Source organism: Dermochelys coriacea, chromosome 1 (assembly GCF_009764565.3).
Source record: "Dermochelys coriacea isolate rDerCor1 chromosome 1, rDerCor1.pri.v4, whole genome shotgun sequence".
NCBI classification, from domain to species: Eukaryota; Metazoa; Chordata; order Testudines; family Dermochelyidae; genus Dermochelys; species Dermochelys coriacea.
The window spans coordinates 122,027,316-122,054,052 of record NC_050068.2 but is presented as its reverse complement, the minus strand read 5'-3'; the positions used below and the strand labels follow the sequence as shown (position 1 = coordinate 122,054,052).

Genomic DNA, 26,737 nt, shown 5'->3' with positions numbered 1-26,737 from the left:
GACTCACAGATAGAAAGAACAGAAGGAAGGCTGGAGAATCACACCATCACCAGGAAAAGGCAGGTCTATGTGATTGGGGACTCCCTATTAAGAAGAACAGACAGGCCTATCATCAGAGCTGATCCGGAGAACAGAAGGGTGTGCTGTCTGTCGGGAGCTAAGATATGGGATGTGAACCTGAGGCTGAAGAGGACCCTTCATATGGGAACAAATGACACAGCTAGATTCTTGCTGGAATGTATCAGGTGAGACTATGCCAGGCGGGGGAAGATGCTTAAGAAAATGGAGGCTCAGGTGATCTTCAGTGGGGTTCTGCCTATCTCTAGAGGAGGAGAATAAAAGCGAGACAAGATTATGATGATCAACAGAAGGCTCCGGCAGTGGTGCTATAAGGAGGGCTTTGGGATGTTTGACCACTGGGAGGCATTCATGGACAGAGGACAGTTCTCATGGGATGGACTACATGTGAATAGGGAGGGAAACAGAATTCTGGGATGGAGGTTGGCACAACTCATTAAAATAGCTTTAAACTAGGAACTTAGGGAAACTGTTGGAGATGCTCATGTAATCTCCATGCCTGATTTTAAACACTGAGAGGGAGGAAAATCAAGTAAGGAAGGATACAGCAATGGAGAAAGGAACAGCAGTGGGTAGGAGAATGGACATTAAGAGGAAGGACAGTGCTGATAACAGTCAGATAGGTGACACTGGCAGTAGAATGACTGCAACCAATCAGGCGAGGAATGTGAGCAAAGCCAAGCAGCAACAGTTAAGATGCTTGTACACCAATGCAAGGACCCTGGGTGACAAAATGGAGGAACTAGAACTACTGATGCAGGAAGTGAAACCAGATATTATAGGGATAACAGAAATGTGGTGGAACAGTACTCATAACTGGAGAACAGGTATTGAAAGGTATATGCTGCTCAGAAAAGACAGAAATCAAGGCAAATGTGGCGGAGTAGCATTTTATATTAATGCTGAATTAGACTATAAAGAAATTAGAAGTGATAGAATTGATAAGACAAAGTCTGTTGGGGCCAATCAAATTGACGAACAAATTAGAGGTATTAGAGGTTTCCTCTGTTATAGTGCTTGGGGTGTGTTACAGACCACCAGAATCTAGTTTCAATATGGATAGAGACCCCTTTAATGTTTTAATTAATAAATACTACTGTAAATGTGTGATTATGGGAGACTTTAACTTCCCAGATATAGATTGGAGGACAAGTGCTACTAATAATAGTAGAACCCAGATTTTCCTGGATGGGATAGCTGACAGATTTATTCACCAAATAGTCACTGGACCAACAAGAGGTGATGCCATTTTAGATTTGGTATTGGTGAGTAGTGAGGAACTTACAGAGAATTGATTGTGGAGAATAACCTTGGTTCAAGTGATCATGAGTTAATTCAGTTTAAACTAAATGGAATGATAAACACAAATAGATCTGCAACTAGGATCCTTGATTTCAAAAGAGCTAACTTTAAGAAATTAAAGGAATTAGTTAGGGAAGTGGACTGGACCAAAGAACTCAAGGATCTGAATGTGGAAGAGGCTTGGAATTACTTTAAATCAAAGTTGCAGAAGCTATCTGAAGCCTGCATCCCAAGCAAGGGGGGGGGGGGAATCATACAGAAGGGTTGAAGATTAAACTGGATGAGCAAGCATCTCAAACAGGTGATTAAGAGAAAGCAGAAAGCCTACAAGGAATAGAAAATGGGAGGGATAAACAAGAAATGCTACCTCTTGGAGGTCAGAAAGTATAGGGTTAAAGTGAGAACTGCCAAAAGCCAAGCAGAGTTGAACCTTGCAAAGGGAATTAAAACCAAAAGGAAAAGGTCCTATAGTCATATATATATAAGAGGAAAACAAGGCAAGAAGATGGGTGATCGCTAAGCAGAGGATGGGGTGGAGGTTAAAGATAATCTAGGTATGGCCCAACAACAAACAAATACTTTGCCTCAGGTTTTAATGAGACTAATGAAGATCTTAGAGGTAGTGGCAGAGTGACTATGGGAATGAGGATATGGAGATAGAGCTTAATGGGATTAAATCGGAAGGGCTTGGGTAATCCCCATCCAAGAATATTAAACAAACTTTCATATGAAATTGAAAGCCCAATAGCAAGGATTTTAATGAATCTGTAAACTCTGGGGGTCATGCTCTGTGACTGGAGAATTGCTAATATAGTTCCTATTTGTAAGAAAGGGAAAAAAGTGATCCAGAAACTTCAGGGCTATTAGTTTGACTTCAATTGTATGCGAGATCTTGGAAAAAATTTAAAAAGAAAGTAGTTGAGGACATACCAGTGAACAATAATTGGGATAAAATACAACATGGTTTTACAAAAGGTAGATCATGCCAGACCAACTTGATCTCCTTCTTTGAGAAGATAACTGATTTTCTAGACTAAGGAAATGCAGTAGATCTAATCTACCTGGATTTCAGTCAGGCATTCAATACAGTTCGAAATTGGAATTTATTAGTTAAACAGGAGAAGTTGGGGATTAATGTGAGAATTGAAAGGCAGATAAGAAACTGGTTAAAGGGATGACTACAAAGCGTCATACTGAAAGGTGGACTGTGAGGCTGGAGGGAGGTTACTAGTGGAGTTCCTCAGGGATCTGTCTTGGGACCAATCTTATTTAACATTTTTATTACTGACATTGGCACAAAAAGTGGGAGTGCGCTAATAAAATTTGTGGATGACACAAAGTTGGGAGGCATTGCCAATACAGAGTAGGATCAGAATTTCATACAAGAAGATCTGGATGACCTTGTAAACTGGAATAATAGTAATGAGATAAAATTCAATAGTGCAAAGTCATGCATTTAGGGACTAACAAGAATTTTTGCTACAAACTGGGAACTTATCAGTTGGAAGAGACAGAGGAGGAAAAAGACTGAGTGTATTGGTTGATTTCAGGATGACAATGAGCCATCAGTGTGATGTGGCTGTGAAAAAGGCTAAGGCAATCCTAGGATTCATCAGATGAGATATTTCCAGTACAGACGGGGAAGTGTTAGTACCATCATACAAGGCACTGGTAAAACCTCATACTGTGTGCAATTCTGGTCTTCCGTGTTTAAGATGAATTCAAACTGGAACAGGTGCAGTGAAGGGCTACTAGGAGGATTCAAGGAATGGAAAACTTGCCTTATGAGAGGAGACTCAAAGAGCTTGGCTTGTTTAACCTAACCTAAAGAAGGGAGATACGATTGCTCTCTATAAATACATCAGAGGGATGACTACCAGGGAAGGTGAAGAATTATTTAAGTTAAGCGCCAGTGTAGAGGAGTGAAGTTCTGGAACAGCCTTCCAAGGGGAGCAGTGAGGGCAAAAAACTTAACTGGCTTCAAGACTGAGGTTGATAAGTTCATGGAGGGGATGGTATGACAGGACTGTCTACAATGGCATGTGGCCCATCAGCAACCGCCAGTAGCAAAAATCCTGAACTGCTGGAGATGGGACACTAGATGGGGAGGTTTCTGAGGTACTACGGAAAATACTTTCCCAGGTATCTGCATGGTGGGTTTTGCCCATAGGCTCAGGATCTAACTGATGACCATATTTGGGGTCAGGAAGGAACATTCCTCCATGGTAGATTGGCAGAAACCCTGAGGGTTTGGCCTCACTCACATTTTGTACCCTATTAGGCACAGTCATTCTACAGCCAGTATAACCTATTAGACTGGTATCCACACTGCCCTCGCTCCTTATATACATTCTCCTACCCACGGCTGTATGCTTTCTTACTTCATCTTCTTCTCTCTCAATGCTAAAAATCTGGCGCGGAGATTACCTGGACATCTCCCAACCATCTCCCCCAAATTCCTAGTTTAAAGCTCTCTTAATCAGTTGTGCCAGCCTCCATCCTAGAAGTCTAGTTCCTTCCCTATTCAGATGAAGTCCATCCCGAGAGAACTGTCCTCCGTCCATGAATGCCTCCCAGTGGCCATACATCCCAAAGCCCTCCTTATAGCACCACCTCCTAAGCCATCTGTTGACAGTCATAATCTTGTCACACCTTTATTGCCCTTCTCTAGGAACAGGCAGGATCCCACTAAAGATCACCTGAGCCTCAATTTCCTTAAGCGTCTTCCCCAGCCTAGCATAGTCTCCCTTAATACTTTCCAGCGAGAATCTAGCCATATCATTTGTTCCCACATGAAGGATAATTAGGGGATTCTTTCCCGCTCCTTTTAGGATCCTTTTCAACCTCAGGTCTACATCCCGTATCTTAGCACCTGGAAGACAGCACACCCTTCTATTCTCTGGATCAGCTCTAGTTATAGGCCTGTCTATTCTTCTCAATAAAGAGTCCCCGATTACATAGACCTGCCTTTTCCTGATGACAGTGCTATTCTCCAGTCTCTCCCCTATTCCCTCTGGCTGCAAGTTCTTTCCATTCCTATTTTCCCTTATAATCCTCTTCAACCCATCCTGTATCCTCCTGGGGCTCATATTTGGTGTAGTCTCCCTTGACTCTTCCCCTTTTCCTATAGGACTAGCCTCTCTTCTCTTCTTCCTTGCCCTTCCACCTTCCACCACTACCCGCTGAGCCCCTTCTTCATTTTCAAACTCTGCAAACCTGTTCCTAAGCTCTATGTCTCCTTCACTACCCCGTCTTTTTCTCTGCCTGGTTCTTTTAGTCACATGCTTCCACTGACCACTTTCCTCACCCAGTCTCCCCTCAAAATTCCCCAGCCCTGCTTCCATCTGTAAGTCTGAGTTTTTCCCTTCACATACCTCATGTCTTTGCTCCATCATCTGCTCAAACCTCTTCCTAAATTCAACCAGACTTTCCACCTGCATTTCCAGACCTCTCATCTTTTCCTCCATCAGCTCTATCAGACAGCATTTCATGCAGAAAAAACTCTTACCAGGTCCCCCCTCCAGGATCATGTACATACCACAGCTTCCACATCCAGTCATCCTCATTGTGTTTTCCACTACAGGAGTCACTCCCACAGCTGCCTCCGTATCTGTCATCGCCTTCCCACCTAAATCCTGTTAATCTGGGAAACACAAGGCACACCAAAAAGACCACCCCCCACAGCAAAAACAAACCCCAAACAAGCATCACAATACAAACTCCCTTTACAAACTCCCACTCAAACTCCCCTGTTTACAGCTGTTTTTGCTAGCTCCTGTGCCGCTGCAGCTGTCATGATCCCGATGATCCCTTCTGACCTTAAAGTCTAAGAGTCTAGAGGGCCAATTCCAGTCTAAAATTGAATTTCTCTTGGGAGGAAAACAAAACAAAGCTATGAGTTTCAATGACCGGAATAGAAGTGTGTAAATTTAAATGGATCACATTAATCCTGCAAACCTAAAAAAACAGTTTATAGGTTTGCCAAGCCTAAAATTCAGTCCCTAATTCCAATAACCCAAAAGCAGACCTCTGCTTCCAAATGTTATCTTCAGCCTCACAGCTCTGAGAATTCGCTGAATCTGAAGGAAGGGGCATAAAAGGGGCAGGGGAGCTGTGCTGCCACAGAGGTGCGCAGCTGGAAACTTTTTGCCTCAGAAAGTTGACCCTGTGACATCCCTTTGGGGGATGTGTGACACTTAGTCCTCCTGTGTTCAGGCCAGAATGTGAGGAGGTGCAGCCATGGTTCCCACAGACATTGGGAGGGAACAGTCTCTTTGTTGGGGGTTTAATTTTGCCCAGGCCTTACATAAGTCATGGTATGAGAAGTTCTTTGCCCCTTTCAACCACACTGTGACCCCAAGTTAGGGGTTGGGCATAATCTGGTCCTATATGAGGAGAGGAGAAAATACATAATAAATAAGCATCTCCCTTACATTTATGGAGACTTAAATAGCATATTTTCCCACCTAAACCGATATACAAACTCAGTAAAGAAACACTGTCAGGATTAAAATCATAGCGACCCGCTTAGAGTGAAATAAGTAAAGTTTCTCTATAATCAAAATCACTCTTAGTGGGTTTAATAGGAGGGCTAGATTCTCCTGGTGCACCCCATCCTATTAGCAGGTGCTAGACACCAGAGGAAGCTGAAGGTCAATTACTCTAGACTCACTGGGGGAGATACAGCTCATTGGATGCCACACTTGGATATAAGGAAGCCTGTATAATGCTGTTGTACCCTTCAACTCCCACTGACTGCCCTTCCCCTCCAATGGATCCCTGAGCAATTGGAGGGCCCTCTGCAGAGTCCAGGTATTTAGGCGTACGAGGTCACAGAATACCTTCCATGTAGAAACATGAGATCTTTGAGGGGAAGACACACTCTATGTATGCAGTCCCATGGACCAGAATCTGGCTCTGATGTCCTGAAATCCAAGTTTCCCCAGCAATTTCATTTTAATGCTAAAGGGCTTTGGGTTTCGATATGCCCTGGCTGAAATAGACTGGGCTCCTGCAGAGTGTAAAGCTATTAGAAACAAGTGCGGTTTTTGGATGATCTGAAACATTTTTGAGACCCCATTTTTCTGCCTCAAATGATCACATCATTAGAGGTTAACTCCATGGAATGTCTTGCTGATGTACCCCTGTGCTGGATCTTTTCGAGTCAGGCATTTAAAAGAGAGAACACATCTCACAGTGCTTGTCCTGTAAAGAGCACTCATGTGACAAGCACTCTTTGATGTGCCATCAGGACACAGCTGGGAACCACCAGTGCTTTGAAAATGTCACTGATATTTAACAAACAATTGAGCTTCATGAATAGTCATTAAATAAATGTCTTTAGAGCTGGCACCTAGCTTTGGAATGGACGTGGCAAAAAAAAATTAAAAATGGCTATACTATAGTGACAAACTGTAGGATCTTGGACCATGTTTTCCTTTCACATGGTTTTCTTTTCTTTTCAAATAATACAAGATCTTTTCTTCAATGCAAGACTTTGTAGTTGTGGATGGGAAGTGCCTAGCATACAGGCGCCACAGATCTGAAAATCCTGGGAGCAACACTGCTACAATACCGCATGCAAACCTGAACACAGTCATACTTACACATGTGATTTAACTGGCTCTAAAATGCCTTCAGTTCTGTGGAGTAAGCTTGCTACAAATTCCACACTATCACAGGTTTCAGAGTAGCAGCCGTGTTAGTCTGTATTCGCAAAAAGAAAAGCAGTACTTGTGGCACCTTAGAGACTAAAATTTATTAGAGCATAAGCTTTCGTGAGCTACAGCTCACTTCATCGGATGCATCCGATGAAGTGAGCTGTAGCTCACGAAAGCTTATGCTCTAATAAATTTGTTAGTCTCTAAGGTGCCACAAGTACTGCTTTTCTTTTTGCACACTATCACAATGGCCCACTCCCCAGGTCTGGACTGGCAATCTGTTTGCAGACAACATCTAGGGCTATGTTGTTTCCAAATCCCAGGCAGACAATCTTCTTAACACAAAAATTTCCCTTCACTGGTGTTCTAAAGAGACAGCATACCCTGTAATGCAGCTTGAATAAGGCAGCTAAGAGAATGTAGAAATTTAACAGAATAGTTTTACTTATTGAATTTCCATGCTTGTATAATTTAAGCTATTTTAATATTTATAATGCCAATTTCTCCGCCATTCAAATATTTGAATAAAACAGTCGTAAATAAGCACAAATGCATTTCAGGACTTTCAGGAAATGTGCCTTTTCATAGTTAATATATTTGTTTCCTAAAACAGAACAACATTTTCCTGTCAGCGATTAGCACAAAACTCAAAAAGTTTCTTTATGTATGTGTGTATCCATATTCCCCAAATAAAAATCATTAGTTAACAGCTAAGGTTATGAGTTGCTCCCCCAAATACATACAAATACCACACATTATTTTAAAAGACATGAATTTGTGTACTTATAACCTTAGCTGGTGATTGCCATATTTTGTAATGTTTGGGGATTTTTTATAATGTGTGCAAAAGTACATGTTGCTTTGAGCAGTACCTCTCAGTTTTAATGATTAGTTAACAAAAGCTTTTGTTCGGAGAGTTACTATGCTCTTTGTATTGTTAGTTAATGAGGCCAGTTCTCATTTACACTAAGGCCCCATCACACTGCACAAGTTTGGCAGATTAAAAGGGCCTTAAGTGAGTGCAAATATGAGTTATGTGATGTCAAGAAGCCAGTCTCTCTCTATATTTGGGTTGATTTAATGTTATAAAAAACTCGAGTGGGGAAAAAGGAAGTACATGCTTAAAGTGGAGGAAAGGAGACTAGAGAGCAATGAAGAGCAACACTACAGCGGCACCCATGATCCCTCAGCAACTGCTCCCCCACATTCCTCTTCCCCTTCAGACCCCTGCTTTCCTTTTGCCTCATTGTGCTTTTAAATGATGATGCTCTAAAAGCTAACACTTAAGTGATTAACAGCCAGCACACAGCCTAGGTTTAAGGATTACAAAAACTGCACTGCAACAAGGTTACCCTGATATGAAAGAACAGAAGATTTTTTCTCATGTGTAGTCTCCCTTTCCCACAGCCCAGTCCCAGAGGGCTAAATAGTATTCGTGCTGTTTTCAACTAGCCTAATATTTCTCCCGATGGCCTTATACTCAGGGCCAGTTCTCTAGGGGCGGCTGGGTGGAATGATTGCCCTACATGCCAACTTCCAGAAAGCACCGTACTTTTCATGGTTTGGGGGTTGTTTTTTTGCTCCCTTCTGATTGGCTGCCCTTTTTTTGCTCTGCTGATTGTCCGGGGTTCAGATTTGTTTTTTTTCCCTCAGCTGGTGCAGGGGTGGGATGAAGTGGGAGGTACTGAAAATGTTTTTCCATTTGGCAGACAAAAAGCCTAGGACCATCTCTGTTTATAGAGATACAAGTCTTCTTTGGCCTGCAAAAGTCATTAAACCCCAGATTACTCTTCCCCCTGAGTGCATACCACTTTGGCTGTGCTTTAAGCCTCTGATGATTTTGGGCATTGATTTTTTTTTTTTTGTTATCTTGTTTAGATGCCAGTAATTGTGAAGTCCTCATAGCAACCATCTTGTTACTTGTAAAACCCTGACCATGTCTTCAATTACACAAAATGTATGTACATCTCTAAAAGAGAAAGTTTTAATGGAATGTTGTCTCTGGTCTTTGCTAAGCTCATGAAGTGGTCACTTGATGGGCTAAATTATATTACAGGGAATGGGTTATACACATACTGGCCACAATAGCAGTATGTTCCTGTACAGGCTATCAGCACTCATGCTGCAAGGTTGCTGAAGAGAATATAGAGAGACACAGACAGGTATACCGGTGATACTGACAAAGGTCTCACATTATGCAAACAATTCTGGAAGGAAGTAACTGTGTCATAAAATGTCAGAAACATATACATTAGAAGTGAAAAAGACATTAGGCTAGTGAGTCCATCTCTTGGGAATGCAAGACCGTTTCCTACAGTATATTTTCTAATACTTTGTCTAGTTTAGTTTTAAATGTTCCATGCGTTGGAGGTTTTCAGTTTTCCCGGGGAGGAACAGAATATTATTTTCTGAATTTCATCCCATTGCTCTTAATTGTACTCTGTGTAGCACCCTAAATAATTCTGTTTTCCATGGGTCCTGATGCTGCAAAAAGATCAGGGCTGGTGGGACCCTTACAGTGTCCAGCAAACTTCATTAGGCCTCCACAGAGAGAGTTCACCTCATGCAAGTTCAAAGATTTGGTTTTCACATCCTTCATATATCTGTAGACTGCCAGCAGCTCCCACACTCATCTGTGAGCCAAAATAAATGAGTGAGATCTTCAGCTTGTTTCTCCGCCTAATGACACCAGCTGAATCGCTGGCCTATATACATTTCATTTTGTTACTTGTAAATTAATTTCTATAGCCCCCTTACAATTTTTGGTGCTTTTTTTTTTTTTTAAATACCAGTACCTCCAGTTTGGCAATAGTTTCTGCTATCATGATGGCCCAAAGTCATTATTATTGTTTATGTATATTTACTATAGCACCTAGAAGCCCAAGGCATGGGCCAGTGCCCCATTGTGCTAGGTACTATACAAACACAGAAGAAAAAGAGCTGCCCCAGAGAGCTTACAGTTGAGGAATTATCATCATCTCCCTCTTCCCTGATATGATTTCCCAAAATCTCTAGCATATTGTAACTTTTCTGTATCTTAATTTAATAATTTGCTTTATATTTTATTATTTAGTTGGCAGTTATGTTTATTTCCTTTGGGTCCATCTACAGCCTAAACAGTTATTTGTTTAATTTTGACGACAACGATAACTTGCAGAACATTAGGGCCTTTGGGAATTTGTAGGAAATTTTGACTAATTTGTGGAATACATCATACTGAAAGATTAAATCATCTTGTGATACAAGTCACTCAATAACCCAAATAACTCATTGCTAAGGGATGCTTTGAAGGCCAAAACTATAAATGTGTTCAGCAAAGAATTAGGTAAGTTCATGGAGGATAGGTCCATCAATGGCTATTAGCCAAGATAGTCAGGGATGCAACCCCATGCTCTGGGTGTCCCTAGTCCCCGACTGCCAGATGCTGGGACTGGACGATGGGGGATGGATCACTTGATAATTGCCCTGTTCTGTTCATTCTGTTTGAAGCACCTGGCTTTGGCCACTGTTGGAAGACAGGATACTGAATTAGATGGACCATCGCTCTGACTCCATATGGCCATTCTTATATTCTTATGTTCAAATACTGAAAAGCCAGTAATACTGATCCACTCAATAAATATCTGGATAGAGAAAACCTCTCTTTGAGGCACCCCTCACTGTTTTATAAGGAATTCCCTCTACTTCCAGATTGGCATTTTAAAAATTTCACATAAACACCAGGTTTTCAGCTATCATGCTGACAAAGGTCATACAAGAATCTGGATAGACAGGGTTGATCAGCACAATTTTCAAACATTAGTACCTCACCATGGTATGCAAATCCCACATTTGAAAGCTCAAATCAGTATTTAGTGCATCAGTGCTCATTTTAAGTGCCCATCTGAACATCCAAATGTTAGATCAGTGTATCCTATGACAGTGCTGGTACATGAAAATTTGGTCTACAGTACATATCTAATGGCAGAAAAGAAATGGACTCCAGAAGACATGCTATGTGGTTGGTTTTTGCTCAGAAGCATGACTGAGAAGTAGCAAGGGTAATGGGGATAAAAAAGGTAATGACATCTCGCCTGCTTCTGTAAATTATAACTTGGAGTCTATGAAGAGGAGTATTAAAAAGGAATTTGCCCTGTTACCTCATTTATTATTTGTGATCTTAAATGACTACGTGGAGCTGGCTTCTGACTTGTTTAAATGGAGCATGTATTTATTAGGATGCTTCCAGCAGCTTCATAGTTCAGATGGGACTGTTCTGTGCATTTAACAAGATTTCTTGATGAAAACTGTCAGGCTGTCATGACTCCTGGTGAGCACAGAATAGAAGCGGCAGGTCACTCACACTATCTCTAGCTTTCTCACCATCTCTCCTAATTAGTTTCATGCCTCCTGTCACAGATATTGGAACCATAACATATCCTGGGCTTGACCTTGATCTATCAACACCCAGATCACAGTTAACTTGCCTGAAGAACTTACCCATCCATATTCATTATTCAGATAGCAGAACAAACTTTTACATTTGCTTAATTTGTTAACACTCTCCTTAGCCAGGCCATATACCCAAAGGATTTACTAATACGTTAATTGCATTTCAATGACAAAACTGTCTGTCAGCCATGAGAATGCATTACTGATGCAAGAGGATGATCCATAAATTTTCCACGTTAAGCCCATAGATCAGTGCGTTTTACTCTTTATCCACAGTGTTCCACAATAAATAATATAGATGCACCTAAATTCTGCTTTTTAAAAATTCATAATTGGTTAATATTAAAGCAGCAGACTGCTACTAATACCACTTGCCACATTTATTGATGTGTAGCTTACTTCAGTGTCATTTATAACCTTTAGATGGTGGTTGACTTATGAGTTTTTAATCTACCAAGCATCTATTGTTTATATTGTGTTACGTTTAACTTTACAATTTTAGCAATTTATGCCATTTAATGCATAGTTCATTTATTATTAATTATCATTATTAGACAGAAAAAGGTTCCTGTGGAAATAAAATGGCCATTAAGTTTTAATTAAAATCAATTGATAAGGTCAATGGAAAAAGACATTCATCAGCTGGAGGTGTACCATGCCTTTGAAACATTAAGAAAAATACTCAAACAGTAGATGAAAGATTAACTAATCATGAAAACGTTTAATTTTATTAGCTCGACCGCTATGCTCTGGGCTAAGATAACAGTCAATGTTCTTCATGCTTGCTATTTAAAAAAAAATCAATGATCAGAACATATGTCTCAATGCAGGGATAATTTAATAACACCTAATTGCAGAATGAGCATATTGTGGAAACTTAAAATGTGGTGTAATCAGCAGCTGCAAGTTAATATTATTCCTAGGTTGGTAATACTATGAAGAGAGGAGAGGAAGAGAGAAGGGTTTTGTTAGAAATCCAAACAGATAGTCAATTATATTGAAGTTTGGATTTTGGCACTTTTCAAATGAACACTTGTAAAGACTGTAATTCCCTGAATTCAAAGTGTACTTCAATGAAAACAAACTTTCAACAAATACTCCTCACTACACATAGTACCCTGTATATTTTTCATCATTTTATTCTGAGTTCATAAATATCAATTGTGATTGAAAAAGTTGATCATTTTAAAAATCAATATTTTTCAGCAGTTTAAGGGCACCATATTCAAAGTAGGGTCCCTAAAGTTAGACACCTACAGAGTTAGAATCCTGAATATCTGAAGTTTCCACTGAAATTAATATTTATGGAAAGCATTTGCCCTTAGTTTGCCAAGAGAATAACCTGACTGGTTAAAACGTAAACACAATTAAAGTAAAACATGTACAGTAAATTGCAGTGTAGTAGATTAACTGCTGAAAGCTGTCAGATTCAAGGCACAGATGAGATCATGTCATACACAGAGCGTAGAAAACTATATATTGAACTAGTTAACCTTGAGAAGTGAGCATTCATTCAATTCCTACCTGCAGAGGTTTTCACAATTTCTGAAGTATTTCTGAGACCCATGAAGTCAAACTGATAGAGTCTCCAAGATTTCTGGTCTGCAGCTTCTACTGAGTTTTTCCTCCATCTGTAAACCATTTCTTCTTTAGGATAGCCATCTGTAAATTTTTTTAAAAAGTGTTACCTTTCTTAAAGAGATGCTGGAAAAATATACTTATGATTTTTGAGAACGTTAAAACTCTTGGAGGGTCTGTTCCAGTTACTTTATTGATACGATTCAGCAGATACGATTATGGCATAGACAAGAAGAACCAATAGCCCTGGCAAGAATAAGCTTATTGAAAAAAATTACTTTATTAATTCATTCACGTACCCAGTTATATATTTCTATAGAGATAAAAGTTCAGAGGAAGTTGTGGGGAAAGGACAAATTAAGGCTGGTCAAAAACTTTCTGCTGAAATTTTTTAAATGAAAATTGGGTTTTCTAAAAAATATTTTTGTGGTAAATATCTGCTTTCCTAGATTTTTTTAAAGTTATTTTTAATTGAAAAACACCAAGACTGAAATTTTTTGCCTGAAAACTAAGAAATGGTATTATTTGGCCAAACATTTTTCAGGTTTCTGGCCAAAAAATGTTTGTGAGTTATGATAGTTTAGTGTGGAAGAGTGTCTGTAGCGGTTTATTTTACAAATAACCTTTCAGAATGCGAGAAGTTTAACAAAAAGGAAAATAAATCATTGAACAAGACTGATTATTTTTTTTAAATTAACAGTGTATACCATGATATTTCAAAAATGAATTAAGCACAATGCAACAAAGCAAAGCTTTTGTCAGAATGTGATTTCAATCAGATTAGTTTTAAAGGCCAGGAAATGTAGTAATCACCACATGATCCATACAACTGAAAGGGCTTAAGCCTTCTTTTACCACTAAATTATTAATTCGGTGGCCCAATATTTACATTTCTTTCTTTATTTACAGAATATTTAATTCTATATTTGAATGAGCAGAGACCTTCCAGAAATTCATTCATATAAACCATAACAATAAGAATGTCTAGAAAAGAACAATATGCCCTCATTAGTTAAGTCTATAGGCCTGGGTACACAAAAGGGGTTAGGCATCCTAATTCCTATTTTAGGCATCAAACTTTCAGTTTTGGGATCACTGCCCTGTAGGAAGCTAAGCTCACTCGGCCTCTATGTTTAAATAAAAGAAGTAAAGTAAAACAGAAGAGTTTGGAGTGGGGGAGGACCTCATAACTTTCAGACCATGGGTTAGGGTACTCAAATGGGATGTGGGAAGACCCCCAGTTCAAGTCCCACCTCCACTTGAGGGGAAAGAGGAGATTTGAATTAGTATCTGTCATTTCTCAGGTGAGTGTCCTCACCATAGGGCTCTGAGATATTCTGGTATGGGGTCCTTTGTAATCTCTTCGGTTGAAGTTGTTGCACTCTGGATAACTACCTGAAGCATCATTTGGACTGGAGAATGAGCGAGTGAGCACAGCGAGCGAGCTCAAGCATGAAAATTACTCTATAGGTTGGTAGTTAGGGAACCAATCCGGGATTTTGGAGACCCAGGGCTCAGTCTACCTGCTCCAGTTGCTCTTTAATTATTTATCCAGAGAGTGTAACAGCTTCAATAAGAGAGACTGAAGGAGCCTTCATATCAGAATACCCCAAAGCCCAGCGGCTAGGGCACTCAGCTGAGCAGTGGCAGAGCCAGGTTCAAATCCTTTGTCCCCTTCAAGTGGAGGTGGGAGTTGAACTGGCAGTCCTCCATATCCCAGGTGAGTACCCTAACCACGGAGCTAAAATTATGAGGGAGGTTGCTGTCTTCCTCTCGACCTCCTGATGAAACAGCATAAGCACCTAACCAAGAGGGGGTTAAGCACACACTCCAGTTGCCTGCCTAGCATACTGGTTTTTTGTGAATTGCAGGCTAAGGTCCTTATCTCTCCCCATTCATTGTATGGGAGCCTAGGTGCCTTACCTGGACTTTGTGGATCCCAGTGATTTTCTAGTGTCTAACTCCTATCATGATTATCAAAATGGTCTGTTCTGGCCCTGAAATCTATGACTGCAGGATATTGTGCTTTCTAATATATATCCTAATAAACCATTAGTCATCTGGTAATTATTAAAGTAGATGTACATCAAAAGATAAAGTTTTACAATGGGAAAAAATGAAAAGTAAAACCCACCTATTTAAATACAATCCACTTGTTTTTTTCAATATATTTTTCCTTTTCTATGCTGAACATTGTTACATCCTGATATTTGTGTTGAAAAGAACATGCTCCCGCATAATCCCTCTCTTGATATTCCTTAAAATTTAATCCATTATTATAAAGACTCCCTTATTTATCCCCCATCCCAATACAGCAAAGAAATACCAAAGTCCTTCACTTCTCATCTTTCCTAAATGACTACGTTAGTTTAGAATGCAATGTTCATATATTCTCTATCAATGTTTGCACAACTGAAGTCCCCATTCAATTTTAGCAGAAGAATTCTAATGCCAAAAAGATAATTCATACTGCAATGATTTGTGGGGGATTTAGAGGGTAATTTGTTGCCAGGCAAATTATGGCATTGGATCCATGTTACATATTTGAGCAGTAGAGATCCTATGAAGCTTTAAATACCCCCTCCTTAATGACTGTGCATGTCTGGAATTTGCTCTGTGTATGCTTCTAATTGAAATAAACTTGCTCCTCTCTTTATCTTAAATAGCTTCTCAGACTGGCATTATTTGTGGGGACTCTTCCTCATGTCCTCATAATCCATAAAGGAAGTATCAAATAGCATACTAGATACTCTAAGGGCTGATGTGCTCTCTGACTGATTTGCAATGATAGGATCACTGCTTTACTTGAAAGTAAGAGCAATACCTTACTGAAATCTGCCACCCCTTCTTGGTCCTGACATTGCCCTTTAGGAGTGGAGATGTGGGGGAAATGAGAATATCACTCACCCCATCAGAATCCTTGCTACATCCATAGTTCAGCACCAGTCAGCACAACTACTGAGGGCAAAGTGTTACCCCAAAACAAGCTTCACATAAATTACTCAGATTACAGAATCTGAAAATAGGTCATGTATGATTTCTGAGAAGTCATGGAAGAATTCTTCATTATTCCTTCAACCAAATTTAAAAAATGACTAGTTAAAACATGATCCTCATCATCGTTATTTGACAGTGTCCTGAGCAATATATGGTCAGTCAGAAGTTTAAGAGGATCTAGTCCTCCAGTATTTTGTGAATTTCCAAATGCTTTTACTGCAGTGAAAGAAAGTCAATCTGAACATAACAAGTCTCAGCATCAGTCATTGTCCTGGAACCAGATGCACCAGACTTCAGTTGACCATCATGCCCATGCCATACTTACCTTAATCCAGAGTCGCAGGCATCTGCTCTTAGAATGGTTGGCTTACTTACATCAAAGATAAACACTTATGCCTTAGACAGAAGTTGTTTCACTCTATTGAATGACTGCTCTTGGTGTTCTGCACCAATGCTAGGTGCTTTCACTTCATTCAGAGGGTATCATTTTATGACAGCTTGACCACACAACTACCTAGATAGTGAATCATACTTAGGATTTCTTTCAATTTCAGAAAAGAGTCAGGAAGTTGCAAATACTTAATGGTTTCTTACTTTCTCAGCATCTGGGACTTTACATTATCCATTATATGAGGTACCAAAAATACCTAGTTGTTTCCAGCCCAACAAGCTCTTTCACTTTGTACAGCATCAGACTTGTAGACTTTTATGTTTTCAAAAGACACTACACAGGTTTTTTTTAATCATGTTCCTCTTCAGTACAGTGATGTACAACAAAGTATTAGTTTATCTGTATACATATCTAGCCTTTCCAGGTGCTTCAGTAGCTTTGCCATCTTCCTGTGAAAGATCTCAGATGCACTAGTAATGCCAGAAAAAGGTCTGTGGTGAGACTACTGGAGACTAATGGAGTTAACATTGTGATTAACTTGACACTTTTTGGCTGTAGTGGAATTTGCCCCAAAACACCTGTGGCATCTAAAAGAGTAAATACTTGGGGGCACCTACTTTGGAAGATGTCATCCAGTGTGGGATAGGACAAATTTCTCTCTAGCCTAATCTTTCATTGAGATTCAGGTCATCAAATAGGCAGAATTTTCCAATTTGATTAAGCATTGGAATCAGAAGTACACACCAGAAATTGGACTCTAATTTCAATAGCACTCCATCTAATGATTTGGCCTATATGCTCTTTCACTTAATGGAGCACTGGAATTGAAATTCCACCTGTTCTTTGGCTGTGGCACCACCCATGACTTCCTAGAATTATCTGGGCAAAGGATATAAGAAAGATCAGTCTCATTGTCTTGTGACCTGACAACTCCTTCCACTTCTCTAGTGCAACAGATGGCAATGAATTAGCCTATCAGCCATCCATGCTGAGCAACCACTGGCATGTGTATTTAGAATCTTGCTTTTTTATTTGGGATGGTTTACTATTCTGTGATAAATCCTTGCCCCAGAAGGAATGAGATTTAAATGCCTTCAAGTCATTTTATGACATCTTGATTGCCAGGTTTCATATAAGTTCAGAATTATGTGCAGTTGATAAAGTTTTCTACGAAGTCCGGTCATGTTTTAATGGAAAATTCAGATATTTATTTAAGAGCCCAATAACATGTTTGTCCCTGATGCCTTCATGATTATTTTTTTCCAAACACACAACTGTCTGCTAATCTAATTCATATAAATGCCTTGTAAATGCTTTATTTTGTGTATGTGATTCCAAAAATATTGTAGAGAATGTACAGTCATCTTTAATTCTAATAGTAAAGTAAACATTACTAAGTATTGAATACACCTTTGCCAGATTTGGAGATGAAACAACTGAAAGGAGGAAAGTTTTCCAAAGGAAGATACAAGGGTTTATTTTTTTTTAAACTGTACTTCTCTTTTATTATTGTAAAATTTAAAGTCATATTCTCACCCTATCTTCCTAAATTGCTTCCACTGTATTTTTAATCAAAGTATTTAGAATGTTTTATAGTTATTCTTTGTATTTACACTGCAATGCTTTCTATGGAAACCAGATCATTTGTGCAGAAGCAGAGGTCTAGCTTTGAAAATAACTATGAGAAACAGTAGTCGACTTGCTTCACCTGCCTTGATTTTGTACTGCAGAAAACAGAAAAATCAGCAAACAATGGGTGAAAAGTTCAATGGTTATTACAAATGTCTCCAAACAGAGATTAATCTTTTTTCCTGTCTGGATTCCCTGGTGAAGATTAATACCGATTAAAAGGCCTACCTTCCTGTGGAAAACGTGGTGTATTCTCCACTTCAAGCCAAATACTGCCACTGATCTGAAGTCAATAGGAATTATGTGAAAAGTGTGAGGAAGGAATATGGCCTTTAATGTGTTGGGCACAATGTTTTGCAACATGTGAATGCCTCACTCTGCAGTAGTTTTACCCTTCTGTAAAGTTATCGGGGGGAAAAGTAATATATATTTAGTATAAATGCAGTGCATTTTACCTTTGATAGTGAAGGGCTAGATGCATTGTGACACGGAAAGTATTAAGAATGGACATCATGCAGGGGTGATTAAATTCAGATTAGATACTCATTTCACAGCACAGGTTTACACACTTCCTCATGCGTGTTCAGATTTATTAGTGCACAATTTGCTCATCACTTACATGGGCACAACTCCGTTAACTTCATCAGGACAGATACACCGGTAGCAATCATTTCTGGAACACGCCAGGAGAAATCTAGAGTGTTTACCATGTACAGTTTGGCTGATTGTGGCACTGACATGCTGCTTGCCTTTCAGAATGTTTCTTCTGCTGACAATCACCATATAACTGTTGGGAGAATTGGGCTCCAAGTTTGAATCAAATTTCATACCTGCTCCCACCTTGATTTCCCCAAACTATTACTATTTGTCTCAGCCTCTCAAGTCAGCACTCTTCATTTTCCTATCCCTCTTTGCTGCGCATATGGGCCTGTTGAGTGAAGTTATTAGAGATGAAAGGAAGATAATAAATGTGACAAGGGTCATGCTAAAGGACACAGTCAACTTGAAAATATTACAAGCTGAATATTTTGCTCGAAAAATTGTTGTAAATAACACCAAAAAAATCTTAACTGAAAGAGTGGGGGAGAATCCCTTTTTTGGGAATTTAACTTTGTGATTCTGACAGAATTGTGTGTGTAATTAGTTTCTTTTATTTCTTTATTACTGATGGCCAGTTATACTTTACACTCTTGTATAAGACAGGATAACATCATGCACATGTACTGCAAACAGGGAAGCTCACAAGCCATTCCTCAGCCGTCCTCTGGGGATAACTCACTTGCACGTTCTCCAACCCATGAAAAAGAGTGTTTCTTAGTAACAGCAGCAGCAAAGCTGAAACTGTTCACATGCCTGTCTGCTGTCTCCCAAGAGAGGAAAGGGAAGAAGAGTCAGCCCAGGTATATTTGGTGATGTCATGCTCAGGTCTGCCCTAAAGACCTTCCTAAATATAAGTAGGAGAGCTAAAGCCTGTGACAGTGGTAACTGTGTAGGAGACAGGGTGGGGTCGGGGAATTCTATCACTGAGTGACAGGAGAGCCACGTTAAATGTCAGCAGAAGAAACTTTCCAAAAGACAAGCAGCATGTCAGTGTCACAATCAGTCAAACTTTACATGGTAAATATTCGAGATTTGCTCTGGGGTGTTCCAGAAATGCTTGCTGCTCTCTCTGTGTGTGTGTGTGTGTGTGTGTGTGTGTGTGTGTGTGTGTGTGTGTGTGTGTGTGTTTTGCTCAGGGAGGATACCCGTGTCATGCAAGCAGAAGCTTACTTTTCAGAAGGGTAATGAACAAGCCTTACTCATGGCTGACTAATTGTGGCAGTAACATGCTGTTTGTCTTTCAAAACACTCTTTCTTCTGGCATTCAACTTGGCTCTGATGTCACTCAGTGACAGAAAACCCCCACCTCCAAGCCCAGACAGTGGTTATGTCTGTCACTGCTGTCACAGGCATTAGATAGAGAGGCTGATGAAATCCAGAAATAGACCACTCTGATACGGCCATGCTACTGGCAATCAAGCAGGTTGTTTGCATTGTCTTTTTCTTGTTAGGGGGAGGAGATGGGTGGTTTATAAATGCTTCTTTCCTTGCCTGCAGCAGCAGCTGCAAAACAAACATTTCTTTATCCAAATTACTACACATCTTGCAGGGAGGAGCATCCATTTCCAAATCTTTTCAGGGTCTGTTCTTAGAAAAGTTACATGTCTTAGGTATGCAGGACATGGCGGTTTCTAGTTAGCATGCTCAAAATTATGGTATCTTTGATACCATGATCATAAGCTCTTTGAGAAAAAATCAGTTAGATGACAGATAGATTAGATCCCCTTTCAATTGTTTGAAGTAAAAATTTCAGGTGATGTTGCAATTCTACCAACAGATGCATAACCAGAAAGGTTTGAATACAAGTAATTCGTTAAAAGAAATCAGAATAGTCCAGTTCTGAGTGATGAAAAAAAATGGTGTCACTGTGTTTTAGTGAATAACTAGAAACCTAGGCAGAAAACTGAATTAAATTACAAATAAATTAGATTGGTGGTATCCATATCTACAAATAAAGAGGATGGTTAGTCCCTATTCACCCATTCACTATTTTTAAAATGTTTAACTGTGAGGCATTTTATAAGGCATCTACAATTAAATACACAGATATGGAAAATGTAAGGACATTTTTAAAAACTTGAAATGATTTCTGTCAGCAGTTGGAGACAACTGTACTTAAATAATAACTACAGGAAGGATGCCAGTTGCTCCTTTTAGTTTGCACTGGCAATTGATAATTAAACAGCACATTAGCAACACTGAAAAGAATGGAGAAACAAAACAAACTCAGTGTAAAGGAGAGAGGATCAAGTACAGCCCTGTACTGTAGGAGCACTTCCCACTGAAGTTGATAGTATTATTATACAATTATTTAATGATGCTCAAAATATGCTAGTCACATCACAATTATATTTTAAATACAGTGCCTTGCCCTAGAGAGTTGTCAATCCAATCTAAAGGAGATAAGGAACAGAGAAAGGAAAAGAACACATTTTCCCATCCTTCCTCTTTTTCCACTTTGTTTAGCCACCTTACCTAGTTTTTGTTCACCCGATGTCATATTTGAAGTATATACATGCAAGACCGGGCCATTTGTTCCCTTTCCTGTCATTCCACAGTAGAAGGTCTTATCACCTCTCTGCAATTTGCCACCCTCATAGCTTCAGTTTTCTTACCAGATACAACTCACCACAACCCTCCAAAGAGCTCTCAGTCCCATTAACAGCTCACTGAAGGTGATTCTGCTGAGGATAGAGGGCTTTGAGCAATCGCTGAGACACAGATCCTCAAAAGGTATTTAGGGACCTAACTCCCATTGAAATCGACCCCTTTGAGAATCTGGACTTGAGGCTTTGAGATTGAGCTCTGCACTGATGCTCTGTCTTTCTTATTTATCCAGCTGTTTAATTAGGTTCTTCTTCTAATGGAGCCCATCACTATAGTAAATTCCCCCTCCCCCCAAACAAGTGGAGAGTATGAAGTTTCCACACTTCTTCCCTCAAGGAAGTTGGGAATGTTTAGTTGTTTTTAATTATTTCCTCTTTCTCCTCCCCCTACTCCTATTTCTTTTCTACACTCACTCTTTTCTCTTCTTGTTCTCATCTTGTTTTCCTCCTCCTTTTTCTGCCGTCTTCAGCAGATTTGGCTGCTGTGATAGCTCAGGAAGCAGAGAAGATGGTTCTTTTAGACTACCATGGCTGTGCTATAGGATAATGAAATCTTTCTGTTGGAGTTTATTTATATCCAACCGTGTTCTCTACCAGCTACATACACGTTGTGTTCCTTCCTTCCTGCTTTGCCCAAAGAGATCAGAGGACTATGGAAATTAGCAATGGTAAAGAGATGAAGGGTGCATTTAAACAATCAGGCTGAAGGTGGTAGCCAAATTGCCCATTCTTTAGTAAGCCTTTAGTAAGTTTTCCATTAGGGATGCTCTGGAATTTGGCTCATTTGTGTCCACTTGATGAAAGAAGTTGAGTGTTCAGTTTGACATCAGGCAGTCACTACTCTTATTGTAGATGCTTGCACTGATAGTTACACAACTCCATTTCTATTTTGTAAAGTCACTATTTCCAATATTATAAACCAATCTTTTTGTGGAACCATGTACTATAAATTTCATAAGAGACCCAACAGAGAGCTGTTCCTGCTTCACCATCACAGCTTTGTCCTCTAGCTTTATGTTCACAAAACTATTTTGCTTTTGAATTACTTTAGTGTGACACATTTTTGCTAAATGCTTGATTTTTCCAAACTTGGAATTATACCTATTATGTTAGACACTTTTGTATTGGTTTGTAAATGTTTCCACATATTAAAAACAAATCTAGTCTCATTTATTTATTCTGTATTCTGCCTTTGATTTGATATACATTTTTAATTAAAGGGGTTTTGGTTTGTGGGTTTTTTGGGTATTTTTTTTAACAGCTCTTAACAGTTTTGTTTGGGAAGCAATTTTTAGTAGCCCTGTATACACCAACTGTTTTTGCCCATAAGCTTGCAGGTTACCAGAAATACCACAAATAATTCTCTCTCCTTTAGTTTCTCTGTTAACTGTTCAAAGTCCCATGACTTAGATTTCTTTCTTAAGTCTTTAACATAATGATATATGGTATCACCTTGCAGCTGGCTTTTTGTAAATCAAATGTGCTTTTCCCAAATGGCAATCTTATTTGGATCACAGTACTTATGACATTTGAATGACATATCTAGCAGATGTTAGTCCCCTTCATGCTCTCACTGGCATGTATTGTAGATTAAAGCCTCTGGTTCTGCCACACACGTAGCAGCGAGAAGCTTTTACCCTGTCCAGTTTCTGTGAAATCTCACTTCAGAAAACAAATGTGGAAGTGTTGCAACTACTTCTTCCAGTTCAGGTTTCTTTCCAGACTGGTGTATTCAGGCATTTCCCCCCTCCATTTTATCAGATATTTACTTTTTCCTTTTATCAGCAAGATAAGATGCTGAATTTTATTCCCTGGCCCAAATCATGTTTACTTGTTATACTAAACATAATTATTTCATAATTATCTTGTGCTCCCCATCTTTGTTCGGTGCAACTAAAATACAAACAAACATAATTCACCCCGTCTCATAACAAAGGTCAGTATCCTCTAACCCCAAAAATTACTGTTAAAGCATTGTCTGCTGTGTGGGAATATCATGGCTACTCAACCTTATTTCTGCACATTCTGGGAGGTGTGGCATACAGAGTAGCCTAATAGGATGAACAGGCCAGCAGTGATTTTATGGGGCATTTGTACACTGCATCTGGGAGTAAACCCTCCCAGCCTGGGCCAACAGAATCATGCTAGCACTCTAAAAATAGCTGTGTTGATGTTGTGACTTGGGCTGGAGCTTTGGCTATCAACCCCCCTGGCTTCAGAGCCCAAGCTCCATCTGGAACACAGCTGTTTTTAGAGTGCTAGCATGAGGCTTGCTAGCACAAGTCTATGGACCCAGACTGGGAGGCTCACTCCTACATGTACTATAGACATGCCCATAGAGTTATCGTCCCATGTTTCAATCATACAGGCCAAGGTGGGGGTCTCATTGGCTATGAGGCTGTGGATGGAAGTGTTGTGGAAGGAGGACATGCGGTATGAAGCAGGACTTTGGGGCCCTGTGGCACACTCTCATTGCTGCTCTGTCCTTCTGCCCAGGGGGGAGTAGAGGTCTTAAGGACCACCCCGGCTTGTGATCAGTGAGGTTCTAGCCCTGTGTCACTGGAGGCATGGGGAAGACTCAGTTGAAGGCGTGCTGCCCCCAACCAAAACATTTCACAACTTTGTGTAGATTTTGGTGCCTTGTTTCAGTCTTACAAAAACGACAACAAAAAACAAAACAAATCAAACATTTGGAAATGTTGAAATGGTTCATTTTCATGTACCCAAAACACTTCAATTTTCCAGGTTAGAATCAGACACCATTCACAAAACCACTGGACAAGGTGCCCCCTCTTATACCCATTAACCCAGCTCTTAAGCACGCTTCTGGAATGTGGGTCTGAATCCCCAGGCTACAGCAGTGACTTGATACAAGGTCGCTCTTGTACCAGGTGACTGTCTGAGCCACCAGGCTATTGATTATTTCCTGTGGGGTGAGGGAATGCTTTCAATCTTTCCTGGTGAAACTGTTCCATTTTGTATCAAATACCTGAATAGTTATTGCACCCGAGAGCGACCAGTAACTCCACAGCCTGATGGTGAAGTTACTCATCTGCCTGGGAAGAGACCTGGGCTCAAGTCCTTGCTCCAGAGAGAGTGTTGATTTAAACCAAGGTCTCTCCCATCCCAGATGAGTGATCCAACCACTGGGCTAGTGAGTAACAGGGGAGACACTTCTGGTTTTATGAATGTAGCCCTTCATTTCCTTTCCTTTTTATAAAAGTGACTTAAATGAAATGTCATTTTCTGACTTATCCAACTGCAATTTTTTTAAAATTAATTTTGGTTTCATTCAAGGCATTTTCCCCCTTAGAACTGCCAATGAACTGGGAAAAAAAAATCAATTGTTTGCCCAGCTCCACAGCTAACATTCTCCTCCCCGTTTCCTGCAGTTGGATAAAAACTTATTCTGGAGCAGATTTACGCCTGGTATATCTAACATGGCTCATGCTGAAAACTGAAGCACTACAGGTCAGAAAAAAAGTCTAAGTATTTGATTGTTAAAATATAAATTCAATGCTTCTTTAAATGAAAAACTGTCTTTTTAGCAAATTAAAGTGTGTTTTATCAGTTGCATTAACTAAAATTGAAAGAGAAAATAGACTATGTCTTCAATTTGCTGTTGGTTATCAGAGCACATTGTTCTAAATTATGGATTGTCCCATGTTTTTTTTAAGAGATGAATTCTGTATCAGCTTTGCTTTCCACAAGGTTCCAGGATGGATCTTTAGCCACATCACAAGATTTTACCTGAGATCTACAGTCTCTGAGCAGCTGCATAACTGAGCATCCCAGGCAGATGTAGCTGATGCCAATCTGAACAATTTCTGCATAAATGACGGATCTTAAATCAATTCTGCGAGAGAGACTGGAAGCTAACATAATACAGTAAAACCTTTGTTATCTGGCACTTTACCAACCAGAAAGCTCTATAAACCAACATTTCTCATCTTCATTGAAAGTCTGGTTAAGAATCTGATTGGTGCAGGGCCAACAGGCTCCTTACCTGGCTCCGCATGGCTCCCCAAAAGCAGGGACATGTCCCTGCAGCTCTTAGGTTGAAGAACGGTCAAGAGGGGCTGTGGGATTGGGGCGCAGGAGGGAACTATGTCCAATGAGAGCTGCGCGCAGAGCTGCCTAGCCGTGCCTCCACCTAGAAGCAGCAGGGACAAGTCGCTGCTTCTGGGGAGCTGCCGCAGGTGAGTGCCTCCTGGGTCCGGAACCCTGAACCCCCTCCAGTGCTCCAACCCTGAGCCCCAAGCCCCCTCCCACACCCAAACTCCCTCCCTCTTAGTTAGCTGGAATGTTTCACTTACTGCACCCCCCCCCATTCACCTAACATGCTGGATGAAACAGCTTTTACTGTAAAACCGGAGAGACAAGGTAGGTGAGAGAATATCTTATTGGACCAACTTCTGTTGGAGGAAAGTACAACTTTTCAAGCTACACAGAGCTCATCTTCAGGCCCAGGGAAGGAAATCAAAATGTCTGAGGGCTGGCCGACACCTAAAAGTTATTTCAACCTAGCTACAGCACTTAGGGTTGTGAAAAATTTATACCCCCCCCGCCCAAGAAATGTAGTTAAGCTGATCTAAACCTGAATTTAGAGAGCGCTGAGTCAGCAGAAAACTATTTCCATCATCTTAGCTACCGATTCTCAAAAAGTCAGAATTACTACAGTGATGGAAGATTGCCTTCCCCTGTAAGTACATGTTTAGTTTAGTACATATTCCTGATGCTGTAGTCAGGGTATGTCTACATTAGCTGTGCCACTGTGATATGTCTAATGTAGACATACTCTGAGCTAAATAGAAGTTGGGACAGATTGTTAAGCATAAGGGGTAATACATGTTTTATGAGGCCACACACTTATGCAAGTGGAGTTTGAAATGGGCAATTAATAGTTAACAGGAAAGTGTGTGTTACATGAAACTAGTGTCCCTGTTCAGTCCATGAATTTAAGTTCTCAGGCTCACCTTTTGAAGGTGTTGTGAGGTTTCCTTTGAGGAGGAGTACTGAAAGATCAAATAAGGAGTGATCACTTTGTAAAAAGTGTTCTCCCGAGGTGATATGGTGTTTTTGGTCTTTTATCATTTTTCTGGGTGAGTTCATTCAAGAGCTCATTCAGGGCTCATTAGAACAATTTGTAACACACACCTGCCATCTCAGCCTTGGTAGCCCACGTATGTATAACAATCTAACCCTTGGTTTCAGAGTAGCAGCCGTGTTAGTCTGTATTTGCAAAAAGAAAAGGAGTACTTGTGGCACCTTAGAGACTAACAAATTTATTAGAGCATAAGCTTTCGTGAGCTACAGCTCACTTCATCGGATGCATTTGGTGGAAAAAACAGAGGAGAGATTTATATACACACACACAGAGAACATGAAACAATGGGTTTATCATACACACTGTAAGGAGAGTGATCACTTAAGATAAGCCATCACCAACAGCAGGGGGGGGAAAG

General features: G+C 40.1%; 1 protein-coding gene across 5 annotated transcripts in view; it reads right to left on the bottom strand.

Moving 5' to 3' along the window:
- Positions 1–26,737, bottom strand: part of GABRG3 (gamma-aminobutyric acid type A receptor subunit gamma3) — a 524,307-nt gene that overhangs the window by 74,940 nt on the left and 422,630 nt on the right. For all 5 annotated transcript variants that reach the window (XM_038386893.2, XM_043492577.1, XM_038386894.2 and 2 more), the window contains one exon: positions 12,996–13,133. In XM_038386893.2, coding sequence (XP_038242821.1) covers positions 12,996–13,133 — 138 coding nt within the window. The remainder of the gene's footprint in view (positions 1–12,995; positions 13,134–26,737) is intronic.